Below are 15,943 nucleotides of genomic sequence, written 5' to 3' on the forward strand. Positions count from 1 at the left end.
CTGAGTACCGAGAGATCAAGGAAGATAGTGTGATGTGATATTCTTTCTGCACACCTGGCATCTCTGTCAGTTGCAATCATTTTGACCCATTTTTGTTACTATTTTCCAATGATTTATGAAAATTTTCATCATAAATCTACTAGACCTTACAAAGCGGAGACCGCAGGGATAATTTCTTCATCAGATTTCATTAGAATAGAGCAAAAGGGTGTTCTGTTGCTGAACTGAAGGATCCATCCTTGCTACGTCGCAGTGGGTGTATCAGTAGTCTCAGTTTAAATATTTTTAGTTAAAAAAAAAAAAAAAAGTTGATTTGTATACATAACAAGTATATGGCTTAAGGCTTCTACTCAGCAGTTATTTGGATGTATTCATTAGTAAAAGTACCATGCGGGGATGTTTGACAAGAAAAACTAGTTCTCTGGAATAAGGTTGGGGTTTATGAAGTTAATTAGTATTCCATGAGCAGCTCTTGAGTGAAGGCCGAAAGCTTTCTGATTTTAGCGGTCATTTGTGTCCCCAAATGTGGGTTGTCTGGGAGTGTGGGCTATCTGATGACAATTTTCAAGACATGATGTTGTAAAGAAGTGGAGATAACGTGCATGAAAATAATAGTATTTGGCAATGTTTGTAGTAGTGCCAGTTCAGTGATGGAATACAAAAACTCTGTTATATCCTTACTCTGGCAGCCCGTGTGCTGTGACCTACCACCATGCTTCCAGCCTCAATATTGCCTTTTAAAAAATGTGATTATTCTCACAGAGTCATAGAAGTGTTTTAGCTCAGAAACTTGCTGCTGTATGGTGCACATGATTCTCCAGTGCTTTCCTTGAGCAGCTCATCTGTTTCTCTTCAAATATTGGGTCTTTGTAATGTTTTTAACCATACTTTAAATGGTTTCACCTTGTAAAAGCCTTCAAAGCTTTTCGAGTAACCAAGAGGGGAAAATGCATAGTGGAAGTGCTCCTGTGCTGCCACACTGCAGGAGGATGCAAGGCACTAACGACCACTTAAGGTCTTTAATAGTCCTCTGTTTCTATGACAGTGGAAGATCATGGAAATATAATTCACTGCACATGAGTTTGTACCAGCCAATATCTTTTGGTTAAGTCTCATAATCTTTCTTTCTTAAAAAAGTTCTTCATTAAACTTAATGTGTAGTATTGTTAGTGCTCTGATCTTTAGTAAGAAGATAATGGATTTGTGCCTGAAAATGTGCAGTTCATGTATTTGAATGGAAAAGTAGCAGGCTTTGTGAATATTTTCAAAGGGCAAAAGGAAGGCATGCTCAGTATCTTGAAGTTCACCTTTTAAAAATACAGACAGATGGCAGGCAAGTAAATTTAAACCACTGCTTCTAGTGACTTCCTTTTCATACTGAGTGACTTAGTAAAATTGAAAGTCAATGAGGAAAGTCCCAAGTGCTCATCCAGATCTAAAAGCTCAGGAAATTACAGATAAACAACTTTTCCCATCTTTGTCACTTAATTTTTTTGTTTTGCATAATGTACATATCCTTAGGTGTTTTGAGGGGAGTTTTTGGTCTGCTTGTATCAATTATCTCTGAGTAAGGTCCAGATATTTAATCAGTACAGTTGGCACTTTCCATGATTAAGCCTTTGGATGGCATCAGTGCCTGGGTTTCATTTATGATTTGCTGAAATAGTCTTTATTTCTGAACTCCCAGGCAGAAACTATTTTTTAGCATCTCTAATATCAAGAATACATGCAACCCATCTTTCATGACTTGTGTCTAGTTTATTGTATGAGAGTCACTTGTTGGTACAAGAGGTTGATGTACTTGTTTTTCCAAAAGCATGTGTTAAAATGGTTGTGGGTAAAAACTGTCCCTGGGGTCTACAGATGAGTAACATAGTCGAGTGCTACCTCTTACTACTGCAATTTTCCTCTGAAGTCATAAATCCAGAAGGCATTGTTTCAGACCTCCTCCATGGGAGAGCTGGCATGGGATGGTGCATTGAGTGCTCTCGGAGCTGTCGGTGCCAAGGGCCATTTTTTAGCAGTTGAAAATAGTGACTGGCACCGTGACAGGTGAAACGACACTGTTCAGATGTCACCGTCGATGTAGTTCTTGTAAACTCCCGTTAAATTTACAGCGGAGCAGGAGGGGGATGCAGTGATTTTTAAAACACTCCATCACGTCTGTGAAACCAGCGGTGTTGGGTCCTGCCTCCGAATGCTGTTTGGTCCGTGTTTGGGGCTGCCTTGACTGTGAGTCGCCATTTCAGGCTGTCCCGGCATCTCCCCGCCGAAGGATTTCATCTGCCTGCACTGTGGCTCCCTTCCACTCTGCAGACCAACAGTTGCAAATAGATGTTATCAAATCTATTGGATACAATAGGGGTTTTTTAGTTGCTTCTGCTGTTTTTGAATGCCAAGATCTTGTGTAGAAAAGGAAAATTAATCTGAAACCTGATTAAATTAATCCGAAACCTGAAATCCTGAAAATCAGGGCATAAACCTGATGTAGATCTGGAAGTAGAGGCTGGACCGCCTGACACAACCAGAAAACAGTTTTAATGCAATTTTGATACAAATAATAATTGAAAACAAAGAGGCGGTGATTGAAACAAATGAAGGAAGAGAAGGGCCGGGAGCAGACAATGTTAAAAGAGGACTTCAGTGCATTTTTCTGAACTGCAGAGGTTATTGCTGCTTTGAGGCTACTGACAAAGGTGGTATTTGTGATCCGAGACAAGTGCCTTTGCTGACTCTGTGCGGATATGAGTGTAGGATGTGTTCAGACAGTGATGCAGCTGGTGTTATTTAATAGCTCTCACCAGCCCATCCATCACTTTTGAAACCAGCTTTCTTCCGCACTGATTGATATGTTGTCATTACGTCAATAAGGCAGCTTGAAAGATGGCTCAAAACATTGAAAATACCTCATTATTGTTCTTTATGGAAAAGGAAATTTTTAAAATGAACGTAGCACTAAGTGGTTTGAATACATTTATTTTCTGTAGACTTTTCAGAAACAAATACAGGTAAGGATGTATGTTGTGGTGGCAGAGGTCATGCCTCAAGGGTGAGATGGTAACACACAGTCCTTTTTGGTGCTGCCCTTATGAAAATGCCTTCTTGTGGTCCGAGGGCTTCATTACAGCTCCATCAATTAAAGGCTGGGAAAATGCACAAGTCTCAATGTTAAGGAAGAACCTTACTAGTGCTGTAGTGATAGCTAGGTAAAGGTTTAATCACTTTTTTTCCCCTCCTGTTTTTCAGTTGATTATGTGCTGCTGTGAAGGCCTCCCAGCTGTGACTGTCAAATGCCACACTAATGTACAGATTTGCTCATCTTTTTGCAGCTGTCAGGAGAGGGGACTGAAATGAATGGATCTGTTGATTCACACACACTGTGAGAAGGCAACAATTAATAGGCTTTGTAATTCAATGACTGGTAAATATTGTGTTCTTGAAGGTAAATTGACTTAGGAAGCAAGCAGCATTCAGGATTGAATGCACAGGTGGATACTCCTTGCTTGGCTTTGCTAGAGTGCTGGTGCGACTGCTGCAGAGAGGGAGTGCAAATTAGAAAGCCAAGTATTGCGAAAGTGAGCGTGGGACAGGGGAGCTCCTGCTTTGGGTGGTGCAGCTGTCGTGACAGAGGGATAAGAAGCCTTGAGGTCCATTGCTTGCATGTTCTTGCTGTGGTATCAGCATAATGGGGTTTTTTTGGTTGCTCTAGTCTCAAGGATTTCAGGGGAAGGAGGCAGGCATTGTCATGTGAAATTACAGCACCTCAAACCAAAATTTTGGTCTGCCTAATAGTTGGACAAGAAGTTAAAGAAGTGAAGCTGATCGTTTCCTTTACAGGTTATGTGTTAACTCCTTGATTTATGGTATAAAGTTTTGGTGCTCCTGTCACAGGCTCTTACAGTCTATTCTCCAGGGACATAACCAGTTGTGATAAACCGAGGAGTCCTAGAAGTTGCTATGTCCATGGGAAAATAGACAGCAGGTTAACACGGAGTGTTTATTTCTGCAAAAGGCTTTCACTTGGAGCCTGTATGAAACATCCCTTAAAGATGGATGATCGTATGTCTACTTCTTTTTTCTGGAAGATAACGTAATAGAGCAGACTAAAATAAATTGAATGACATCGGTGGTGGTGGGGGGGGGTTTGTAAAAAAAAAATAAAAGAAGAAAAAACACAACTCAGTTTCTTTTGAAGTTGAAAAATGAACAGTATTCTCTTTTGCAAGTCCATCATTGTGTTTGTCCTTATCTAGTAGAATATTGGCAGCTTTGCACAGCGGGGTGAAACGTATGTCAATCTACGATACACAGTGCATTTTTAGGATTTGGATTTTTGTTTGCATGTTCACTGCACTCAGGTGCCAAGCACTTCAGGTGATGGTAAGTGCCCCATCAGCATCTCTTTCCAGACATAATCTGTGGTGGTTCCGTTGCCTATTTAGAATGACAGCATTGCATTACATTAAAAAAAAAACCAAAAACAAAAACAAAACTCCAGTAAGAATGTGCTGTCGGCTCCTGCCGGCTGGGATAAATGCCTTCAGGCCTCTGCTGGCAGGCTCTGCTTCCGCTCATGGTCGCTGAACATTTGTTCTTCCCATTTGCAATCCGGTCTAGTGAGGCTGGCTTATTCACATTTCTATTATCCAGCTGTCTGGCTTTTTTAATAGAGCATGGCTTTGCTGCTTTGGCTTCCAGCTCTCACTTGCCTTATTTGGTAAAGCAGTGCTCTTCAGCTCTTCCTGGAAGGGGCTGTTTTACTAGTTTAGGGACTATTTTCCACTTTCATTTTTGATCTCTAAAGCTATAGATTGTGTTTCAGCAGCGGTGCTGGCATAGCTTAACTCTTCAGTGCTGTCAAACTGGAATATTGTGCTTTTTAGAAGTGCTTTAAGTGTTGTATTCTCTGCTGTAACACACTGGTACGCTGCTGCAGACAAATTGAGCAGAGGCAATATATGGCAGCACTTGTGTTTACAGCATATATATACCTTGTCAGCATAATCTACTCTTTAAAATGACAACCAGAGTGCGATCGTCAGTGCTAAGACTACGTTACGGAGGTCTTGGCCAGATTTTAATTAGCTGCATGATTTGCTGGTGTCTTCTGTGCTCTGTTCCTGAGAAGGGGAGTGGCGTACAGTGACGGAGTGAACTTGCACAGATTGAGTAGCGTCATTTGATAGGCTTCAGCAAGAGCGTCTCTGGTCCCCTGCCAAAAGGATGGTGACTGTTTAAAGTAGAGAGAGGGAGAGGGCCTCAGTAAGTGAGGTGAAAGACTCAAGCCAAGGCTAGGAATAGCAGGCAAGGAATAAAGCTTTCAGACTCAGAAAACAGATGTGGACACTGGTGTTTTACCCTGTTTGCCTGGGAGTGCAGCACAGTTCAGCGGCATGACTCTGCTCTATTCAACTCCAGGGTGGTGTTTCCTATAATTGAGGCAGGTCTGGGGTTTTTTGCATTTATCTTTGCTTTGCTAAGCTCTTCAAATAGTGCTGCTCAAGTCCATCTATAGCCAATTTACTGGAAATCCAAATGCCTGTGTGGCGGCACATGCCTTATGGATGCTGTCTACTACTGTAGCACTGGGTGTCTGCTGCCATGCTGCTGGTAACTGCATTTTTGACAGCTGGCTGTCCTCTGCAAGCTCCACAGAGAAGATGATGACTTGGGAATTCACTCATAATTACCTTGAAAATTGAAGAAATGATCCGAAAAATGGTGTTGCAGTTCAGTGGGGGCATATGTCAAAGACTGCGTTTAGTGGACTGCATCCAGGGAGGAGGAGGATGGGCATACACAGCAGTGTGGTAGGAAAGGATCTGGGGATTGCAGGAATCACAGTTTGAATAGGAGTCGATGCTGTGCTCTTACAAAAGGTGCGATTGCTGCCTTGGAATATATAAAAAGAAATGTTGCCAAAAGACATAGTAATTATTTTTTTCCAATTCTACTTCCTGGCAGAGCCTCAAGTGAAGTATTTTGTTTAGTACTGTACCTCATACTTCCAGAAAGATACGAGCCAAGTAGAGAAAATCTAGAGGAGGGTAATGGACAGGAACAAGACCAATTAGTCTTGCATCTTGGTAGTTGTGGGGCAGAGGAGCCTGCAAATACTGCTGAGAGAGGGAGAAGTTCTGTTCTGCATGCCCATGTGGAGAGGTAAAGAAGTAATGGGCTTCAATGGTAAAAATAAATAGGTTAGATAGAGAAATAGTGGAGTGCTGGAATAGATGGCTTCAGGAGATATGTCAGGAATGGAGTAGGCATAGTTAATTCTGCCTTTGGGAGGGAGGGATGAGCCAAATAAGTTTTCTAAGGGTCTGCCAGTCCTGTGAGCTTGTGGTATTGGCAATTCTGCAGAAGGCAGTGGGGCCAGAAACTGGGAAGAAGGAGAGAAACAAACGAGCATTTCAGGCAAAGGATCCCAAGCACTTCATTAGCATAAGAAAAATTAAAGCACTGAATTCATTTTTATTATTTCTTCAGTTCTTCCAACCTAGATTTCAATAATATTATGAAATATTTATTTAACTTCCCTATATCTTATTTATTGGTGATGTGGGTTTTCTTTAAGCCAAATGCATTTAAAAGCTGCAAATCAAGTTATTTTATTGAACAGCTGAAAAATTTGCCTTCTGTTTTGTGTGATGCTGCGGTGACTTGTTTCTTACAATATGCACGCAAAGCTTTCTTAAATAGAAACAACTTTTGTTATGCTGTTCAGTCACATCAACTCTGTTTAATAGCACAACCGTATTCTTTCCATACTGCTCCACATTGGTGCTTTCAGAGGGTGTTTGAAATTTGATCTTTCTTGTTCTTCCTGTGCTTGGACTGTCCGAGCTGTTCCCTGCCTCCTGCCCCCACTTCCTGACCCATTTTGAGCAAGAACTTTTTTCTGGAAAAGCAGGAACAAGTGAAGAAGCAAACGTGAAAATGAAATCCAAGGGGCAGGCAGTTGAAAAAAAGATGAAATATGGCCAGCAGATGTATATACTTTGGTTCACTGCTAGTGTAAAATGCTACCGATGTATTCTGAAAAGACCAGAAGATTTTGAGGAAGAATGTCCCACGGTTCATGTTCTGAGACTTCTGGTTTAGGGCCTTGCAGGGAGATTTATCATGGAAACTATAAAAGGGAGATATCGGATGGCTTCCCAAGATAAGAATACAGCTCTCAAGGCTAGGACAAAGGCTAAAGCCACAAAAGTTTACTTCAAAAGGTTTCTGCACCTCTTATGCGCATTAGTTTGCTAAATTCCCATTGTATAAAGTACTAATGCTTCTCCTTGTAGTGTGTAAAACTTAATTTCCAGTACTTGTGGGGGAGAGAAGAGGTTGGCCTTTGGACTTGCCTCTTGGCAAGGTTTGCATCTTAGACCAGGATTTCTTCTCGTGCTAGACCAGAGATGGAGATGAGCTAAAACAGTAAAAACATTCACAGAAACGAATAGCTTCCTTGAGATCCTGGGTTAGCTCAAATTAGTGTGTGCAGTTGTGAACTCTTCTCTTGGATTTTTTTTTCTTTTCCTTTTCCCTCTCCTCAACATTAAGAGGTTTTTTCTGTCTTGTATTTGTTACTAGCCAGGAGCTATTGTGGTGCTTTCACTTTTTCTAAAGGTTCTTGAGATTATTCTTAGCTTAATTTAAATAGCTTCTCTTGGTCAAAATTATCCTTTGTGTCCATAAATTAGACCTGTTCCTTAATGCTTTTGAGGATACCTGGCATATTCACTCTGTCCTTAACAGTTTTCTTTGAGACAACTCGGCGTGTTGTTGTCTTTATATATGTCTTGTAGCCCTTTGTATCACCCATCCAGGGACATGTTATCCATCGCAGTGCCACTCCTCAGTGACAAGGAGGCTGCCAGTTCTCTTGCATTCTTTAACCTGACCCCCTAGATGTCAAATGGGACATGTTTTAGTTAAATGAGTCGGTGTTTTTTCCTTTCTACTTGTGTTGCTGTTCCTTGTGGCTTTGTGTTTTCACTAAGCACCTTTGCTCAGCGTTGTTCGTACTAGATAGAGACTGAAAAGCACATCTGGTCTTTCCTGCAAATGTTTCCTTTTGGAACTGCCTGTATATCCAGTGTCTAAATATTTCTCTCTTTTTGAGTAGCAGTTTTCTTTTTGAAGGAGACCAAAGAGGTTACATGTAGAAATAAAACAAACACTGATGCATTCTGAACTCTTTGGTACCTAAGATGTTTACTTAAAGGTGCGTTTCTCATGTCAGTCATTTGGTAGTTTTTTGGGGCACTTTGCTACCATTCTGGTCTTGAGGGCTTTGGATGGTGTTTGCTTGTAGTGTTGTAAGTTGTCTGTGCTTTGGTTCTTAATTTACCATGAGACATGGCAATGTGTCCAGAGCCTCACAAGATAAGTTTCCCTGCAGATGAGGAGCTATGTGTTTGGTCTTCCTTGTTAGAATAAAGTTATCTTGCTCAGTTTTTGTTGAAGGACAGACAGCCTTATAGCACAGTAAATTTTGGTGCATCTAAAATGCTGTGTTTATTATTGTAAAGTTACTAATGATGTTGTGTGGATTCATCTGTTAATTTGTTATGTCTTCAAAAAGCCATTGCTTTTTAATTAATGTTGCATTACTGAGTACTGTTGATTTAGTAGGCATTGATATTCAGTGTCCAGCTCGCACGTCTATAATTTTTTACTCTGAAATCACTGTTTCAGTCTCCTCCCTTTGTTTGGTTTGATACATCAGCTCTAAGTTAATAACAATTACATTATTTCTGATGTTGTTACAGCTTGAAAAAATGAAGTAGAGATTTCCATTGGTAGAACTATGCATAAATGAGTACAATGGCAAGAGGGTGGTTACCCTCATGTCTTGCAGATATGAATTGAGGGTGGTTATTTTAACAAAAAAATTAAAATATCTTTAGATCATAAATCATGCAGGCTCTCCATTTAAATGCTGGTTGCAAGGATGATTTTCCTCCTTTATTCTGCTTTAAAAAGAAAAGTATTGAAAGCCCTTGAAACAGGTAAGATGCAACAGCATGCAGAAGGGAGGTAGCAGATTTCACAGCAGCAGAAACCTCTAATATATTTTGTCATGTAATTAGTTCAGCATTTGAATCCTGAATGATTGGGTTGCTTTGCAGTGACATGTGTGATAGCGACAAGATCTTTGGGCTTGGAATACAAATGCCCTTCTCACCTGTGCTTAAATTTTCCCCACTGGCGGCATGGCAGAACCATCGGCAACGTGAGATTTGACTTCAGTCACCTTCCACTGGCCTAAACGTGTACAGTTCAGGTTTGTTTTCTTGCTTGTTTTGCTGGAGCTGCGGATGGAGTGGGCTCCGCTGGGACGGGCAGGTCAAGCATTTAGTGCATCCTGACAAAATACTTATTTCAAAATGGTTTGCTGTGCTCCCAGCAAAGCTTGTTCACTGCAAATTGAAAATGAAAGGATGTCTTCTCATCACAAAGACAGTAATTTCAGTAGGATCAAGTTCTTTTTTTCTTCCTTTTTATGGAAATGCAGGAATGATTAATAATCAACACATTTCTGTAGCCGCTTTTGTTCTATATTCTTTGAACCTCTTAGGCTGTCATCTATTTTAAATCTCAGAAGGAACAAGTATAGAAATAGATGATGTAGTAATCCAAGGTCTTCTGAGGAGGTGAAACTCGCCTGTGATTGAATATATGCATTTTGTATTATTCTATATGTCTCCTGCGTGAAAATATTTCACTTAAACACAAAAGAGGTCTTCATTCTGTCTTTAAACAAATAATCTCTTCATCCTGCGGAGTGTTATCATCCTTGTGAGGGTATTAAAGCTGTGCAACTTTCATAAATACAAAGTTGAGAAGTTCTATTTGCAGTATTTCCATCATTGCCAGCTATGTTACTTCTTCATCTTCTTTGCTGCTATTTTTTATATTTAAAATAAAAACTAAAAAATACTATCCTTATATTTATTCTCTACTGTGAGCAGACTTTGGCCTTGGGGAAATATCAGGTATCTAAGTATAGAAAAGTCTGAAGAGAAACTGCTAAATTTCAACAGGGAATTGCTAATTTTCTTTTAATTTTAGTATTGCTGCACAAAAAGGAGTTTGGTGGGTTTTTTTTTTTTTCCAAGTAACGAAGAAACAGCTGTGTTGGTGTTAAATATTCAGTGGGTTTTGTAAGTGACTTATTTAAATATCTTCATCTTTATAGATTTCCCTCATCTGAAAGTACTCTGAAGTATGTCTTTTGAGAGAGAGTGAATAATTTTTCTTGACTCTTACCTTTTTCCAGTTGGCATTTTGTAAAGTCTGGGTCCATGTTTAAAAAAATGAATTAATGACACACCTTTTTGTTGCCAACAAAATACTTGATGCCTGCTTTCTCTAACTGCAGAAAAGTTGGTGAAGACTTTCTACTAAATGCTTAAAATAGCCAGGGGAGATTTGGAAAAAATGATGAGTGGTGTATTACGCAACCAGCCTGGCTGAAGCTAAAAGTACTTCCAGATCATTTAGAAACAAGCACACGAGAGAATGGCAGAGTGAGAAAAATTGTGTACTGCAACTCAAAACTGATCTGAGCTGATCTTTGAAAGTAGCAAAGATGGAAAGTTGTAATTGTGGCTGGTGTCTAGCTGTCACCCAGCAAAGTCACCGCAAAGAGCTTTGGATGTCGGCAGTGTCAGTTTAGCAACTTTCTGAGCTGTCTTCATATACCGAGGGTAGAACTGACGTGACATGACATCACTTAATGCCCCAAGCGGTGGGGAAACCCTCTGAAGGGAAGACTGGAATTGCATAGGTATGTTTGAGTTATGTATTTCTAGGCAGCTTGGTATGAAAGAAGGTGACTGTATCTTGGGTGGGTTCTGAAATACTCGCTTCTCCAAATCATTCCAGCCTCTCTGAAGTTAGTGGGTATTTGCCATTTTGGACAAGTCTTGCATTATATTTTATAGTACTCTTACTAATGTACTACCTAAATGCTACTTAAATGCCTATGCAACAGAGTCCATTTTAAAAAAAGACAGAAAAAAAATCAGTCTGGTTACGTTTTTCATTTTGCTATGAAAGCAAAAATTGTGCATACCCGATTGAATTGAGCCCGACAAGTAGAACGGGATGGGGTTAGCCAGCAAGCCGGCTGTCGTGGGGCAGCACCAGAGGGAGCTTGCCGAGCTTATGGTATGTGAAACCATGATGGTCTGTTTCTTAAATTGGGTCCTGCCTCTGTGAGCCCAGATGCTGTTACCCCTTCAGAGGGACTGACCGTACGATAATTTTCACTTGCCCAGCAGCAGCTTACTTGCCCCCAGGCAATGCAGTTCCTCTTCACTACGGGATGGAGGTGGAAGCGCTGCAGAGGCTCAAGGTTGGCTGAAAGTTTCCATTAGGGGATGCTTTTCCAGCCCGATGTTTGTAAGTTTTGCTGGTTTGGCTGCTATATTTTTTTTTGCCAGGTACTTTTCCCAGATGTGTTTCTAAAGAAAGGCCTGCATTCCTGAAAATTGACTGGCAAAATACTCTGTTGATGGTTAAGGAAAAAAGCCTAGCCCTTTCTTTGTAAAGTTCTGGTTCCTTATGCTTTGCGAGTGTAAGGTGCCTTGGATGATGAAGTTGGGAAACTTTGGGAGATGAGGATTGTCTGGGCAAAACATAATCCCTCCTCAAGTATTAGGTGGAGACCTGTACATTGCTGTCATGAGGGAAAAAGAGACGGGATGGATTACGCAGTTGTTAGGGGCTGAATAAAATAAATTAATTGGGATGGAAGTAGAGATTCTGACTGGTTGGGCTTGGACTGGCAGGAGAGGTTGGAGGTTTGGAGACTCTGACTGCGTGGGAAAGGAATAAGGTCTACTACAACAGAAGGGAATGGAAAAGGGAGCAGAGAAAATGAAAAGCATGGGATAGAAGGAATTGCAGTTGCAGTAATGTAGCTGGCAAGTTTCTCTCTTCGTTGAACTCCAGAATACTTCGGAACGTGGAATTTTCTAATGTTTCCAGTATCCTTGATTTTGACTATTCCTCTGTGATGCTGGTATGTGCAGAGGATAACCAAACATCACTGACAATATTTTTGTGAGCTGCAGGTGGCAGAGGCCCACGTGGGGATCTAAATGTCCAAAGAGAGCATTAATGTATCACATGGTGCAATTATGGTCTTACTCAGTCTGCTTTATTAGATGCAAAGCGATTGCTGACGAAAGAACAGGATTTCGCTTGGAAGCATTGAAATGCACATTTAATACATGTCCATATAATATTCATTCATCACCCATGTGCATGATGGGGTAGTATATGATTACGCAGTTACTTCTTCCTGCAGGACCTTTGTTCAGTGTTCAGGCTCAATGTGTCATCGTTTCATCAGCAGTTACGTAGTATTTTATTTTTATACTTAGTGTGCGATTCTGCTATTTTTCACTGTATATCATGAAGATCTGAAAAGAAAATGCATTCCTTTGTGGTTAATATTCAACAAACAGTGTATAATAAGATGTAATTACTTTGCAGTAATAGCTTTATTTATCACCTTTCCTATGTGGCTAAAACTGCTTGAATCCATGATGAGAGCAGAGCGCTGATTGTTTCAGCTGCTTTGGCTTCATTTTGCATCTGTTAGAAATAGACCTAACTTCCGTAAGTATAGTGTCTGACAAGTAGTTGGTTTATCTTACACAGTCATCACTACTGTGGGTTGCAGATTGCTGACCGTGATGGTACTCAGCTAGCACATCCTTGCATGTTGATTTATGTAAACATATAAGCCTATGGAATCTGGAGATCTAAAAGTCTTCTGGCCATAAAGTCCATGTAGTTTGACCCATGGTGAAATACATTTGGTACTAACCAGCCTCTGGTGGTTGCATTAAGGTCAATAAGGCTAAGTTTAACTTCTCAACCACTTAAGAAGTAGATTCCATAGCACAAATACTAGAAAAAAAACGTTGGGTACTTTTCATTGTTTGTTTTAGATCTGTAGCTTTGTAACTAGGAATAAAACCTAAAAAAAACCACGTTATGTTTTCCCTTCTTGCACTGGACAAAGTCAAACACTTGTAGACCTCTCCCCTGTGCTACAGGCAAGAGAGGGGGTTGCAATTAACAATTTAGAAGTTAAGCTTAACTTGACAACTTTCTTGACTGAAAAGGATGGAAAAAAGTACACTTGCACTGTGACTAAATCTAGCACACAATTAATTCTTCTATGCAGTTCTGTGTGTTAATTGCTGTCATTGTGTGAACCGATGGTTTAAGCAAAAATAGAAAATTTTATAACTGGTGTGTTGCTTACAATACGTAGTCTTAGCTTAAAGTGCCAGCCTGCAGTGGCTTTTTTAATCTATTCTGTGCTGTCAATCTCTGTGAATCATCTTTATGTAAATGAAAAATACGTTGAAGAGAGCAAACCTGGAAAGTGTGGTTTGCACTTACTTCATTTTCCACTTTTCCTGTTTGTTCAGAAGCTATACATTGGTAGTGTCAAAGTGGAGGTGAGTATTTCTGGGTAGATGCAATTAAATCTCCCTCCACATACCCTCAGCTCTTTCTCCCCTTCCCCAGTACGTGTCACTCCATTAGAGATCCCCAGTGCCATACCCAGCTCCTGCTGTATCTGTTGCTGGTGTACTGGGCTACCAGCTAAGCAGGCTGCAGGAATTGCTGTGGTGGTTTGGGACAAGTTGATGAGCCCATTTGGCAGTCCGTGGCTCACTGCGAGGTGAAATGACAATCTGCCACTGGTGCTTCACCCCGTTGGAATGGGATTTAGTTCTGAAGACCTTTGCCCTTCTGGGAAAGGTGTTTGATGTTGCCTGGTGTGCTTTAAGGGTGCTTTGAGGATGGATTAGACAGGCAGGCAGAGCGACATCAAATAGGTCTTTTCTTTAAGAAAGGCATGAGAAGAGTGAAGGTGTCCATCTCAAATTGCATCCCGAGGTAAAATTATCAAGGTCGGTCTCTAGTGGGGCTCAGCCCCTTCAGCAACTTCAACCTCTGGCAGAGCTGAAATGACTTGTCATCAGTGTGGGGTTTTTCCCTTTTTGGCTGACGTGTCCAATGTGTCTATTAGCAAGGTAACCCATAGGCAGCTGTGCTTTTCAGACAGTGAAGATAAAGCCCCCAGGTAGGTCTCTCCTCACCTTGCTACTTCCCAAATTGCAGCGCTTGCTTATAAGAATACACCAGGACCCTTGAGAAACACCATGTGAATTAAAAGCCTGAAGTCTTACAGCCACGCCATTGCCAAAGAGGCACTGGGAACAGCCTTCTGGCTTTCTTGGCACTTTGTTTAAACTTCTAAGCTGCTACTTTAGGCACTGTCTTTGAATAGCTTGCTTTATTTTTTTGCGTGTTCAGTTGCTTAGCAACAGAGAAGAGGAAAAATAGTAAATGCAGCTAATTTGGTTTTATTACTGATAAGTTAGCATCTCTTTAATATAGAAATGTATTTTTAATAAGACTGATGAGCTGTAATTCCTGGCTTTTGCCAGGCAGAATATTAAACAAACAGTGTTGATGGACGGGGTAAAGAACCTGACACCCCCGAGGGGTTTACTGTTACCTGGAACTATGCTTCTAATGTCTGTGCCTGTGTGTGCTATTATTTGGGGGTATTTTATGCTGCTGCTACTTTATTAGGTGAGTTTCTCCAATTCTTTGTGCCTCATTTTCCCTGGCAATAGAAGGTATTTGGTTTAAAACTAAAAAACAACAACAAAAAAACCAAACCAAAAACCCCCAACCTAACATTAATTGTGTGAAGTAGCGTACCTGCTAAAGTAGAAAAACAAGAAGTTGTGTGTAAAACGGATCCGTTTGCCTGGGAAAGCACTGAAATGTGTTACCATTTTAGTATGGGAGTGTGTTTGACTGGGACAAGTTATAAATTTTCTGGTCTTGCATCAGATGTTTGGCAGCAACAGTTAATTTTTATCATTCATGGGGCAATGTTCCTGTTGCTCAAAAAAGCATTTGTCTTATCAAGAGCTTTTTGGAATTTGTTTATAAACCTTTCCTTGCTGCTGGAATATTTGGACAATGTTAGCAGCAAAAATCCAGGTAATTATGAATGGTTGAAGCAATCTCTCTATTTCATCTGTTTTTATAGATTGCCTGTTCAAACTATGTCCCATGAACCGGTACTCTGCTCAAAAGCAGTTCTGGAAAGCAGCAAAGCCAGGAGCTAACAGCACAACAGATGCCGTGCTACTCAATAAACTGCACGTAAGTATTCATGTTTAGGCTTCTTTTGATCATCAACACTCACATCCATACTGCTTTAAGTAAGTATTTCCAATCAACTTGACACAGCTAACCCAGAGATACCAAGAAGTTTTATAGAAATCAGTATACAAGACTCCTTTTGAGACATTCACTGAGATCTAACTCTTTAAACATCCTCTGATTTATGACAACATGATGTTCAAGGTCAGTGTGTCCCAATACTGGTATGTATGATACCGGGTTAGAGCCATGGTAGCCATTTAAGCTTTTGTCATTAACCTATGCTAACCTGTAGTAGTGCTCTACATGGGCATTTTGGGTGCTAACAGTGTAAAAATGGGACCCTTCGAACAACTACGCAGAGTAGAGGATTCTCAGGCATTGTGTCTCGATGTGGGAAGTCACAGGCATTAGCTGTGCTGGTAGATGCTATCTGAGCTACTGGTCTGATAAATCTATTGGGATTCCTCAAACATTGCTGTTAATATGTGTAAAGGTTGATGGATAATTATGAGTAATTATAAGGCCAAACAGCCTCTCCTTCCTTATTAGCATGCAGTATTTAGTATTTTCTGGGTAAAATGTTGACATTCAGCAGTTGAAAACCCAGTAAGGCAATTGACTGCTGTTTTTAGACTTCCTATACAAAAAAAAGCCAACTGAACTTAAATACCATCTGTTGACTTTAGAGTTAAATAAACTCCATGTTTATGTTAAAATTACATAG

At 40.4% G+C, this 15,943-nt stretch overlaps 1 protein-coding gene across 13 annotated transcripts in view; it reads left to right on the top strand.

The window, feature by feature from the left end:
- The window catches only part of ITPR1 (inositol 1,4,5-trisphosphate receptor type 1), a 185,799-nt gene that overhangs the window by 41,733 nt on the left and 128,123 nt on the right, over window positions 1-15,943 (top strand). For all 13 annotated transcript variants that reach the window (XM_052778069.1, XM_052778068.1, XM_052778071.1 and 10 more), the window contains one exon: window positions 15,101-15,216. In XM_052778069.1, coding sequence (XP_052634029.1) covers window positions 15,101-15,216 — 116 coding nt within the window. The remainder of the gene's footprint in view (window positions 1-15,100; window positions 15,217-15,943) is intronic.

Source organism: Harpia harpyja, chromosome Z (assembly GCF_026419915.1).
Source record: "Harpia harpyja isolate bHarHar1 chromosome Z, bHarHar1 primary haplotype, whole genome shotgun sequence".
Taxonomy (NCBI): Eukaryota; Metazoa; Chordata; class Aves; order Accipitriformes; family Accipitridae; genus Harpia; species Harpia harpyja.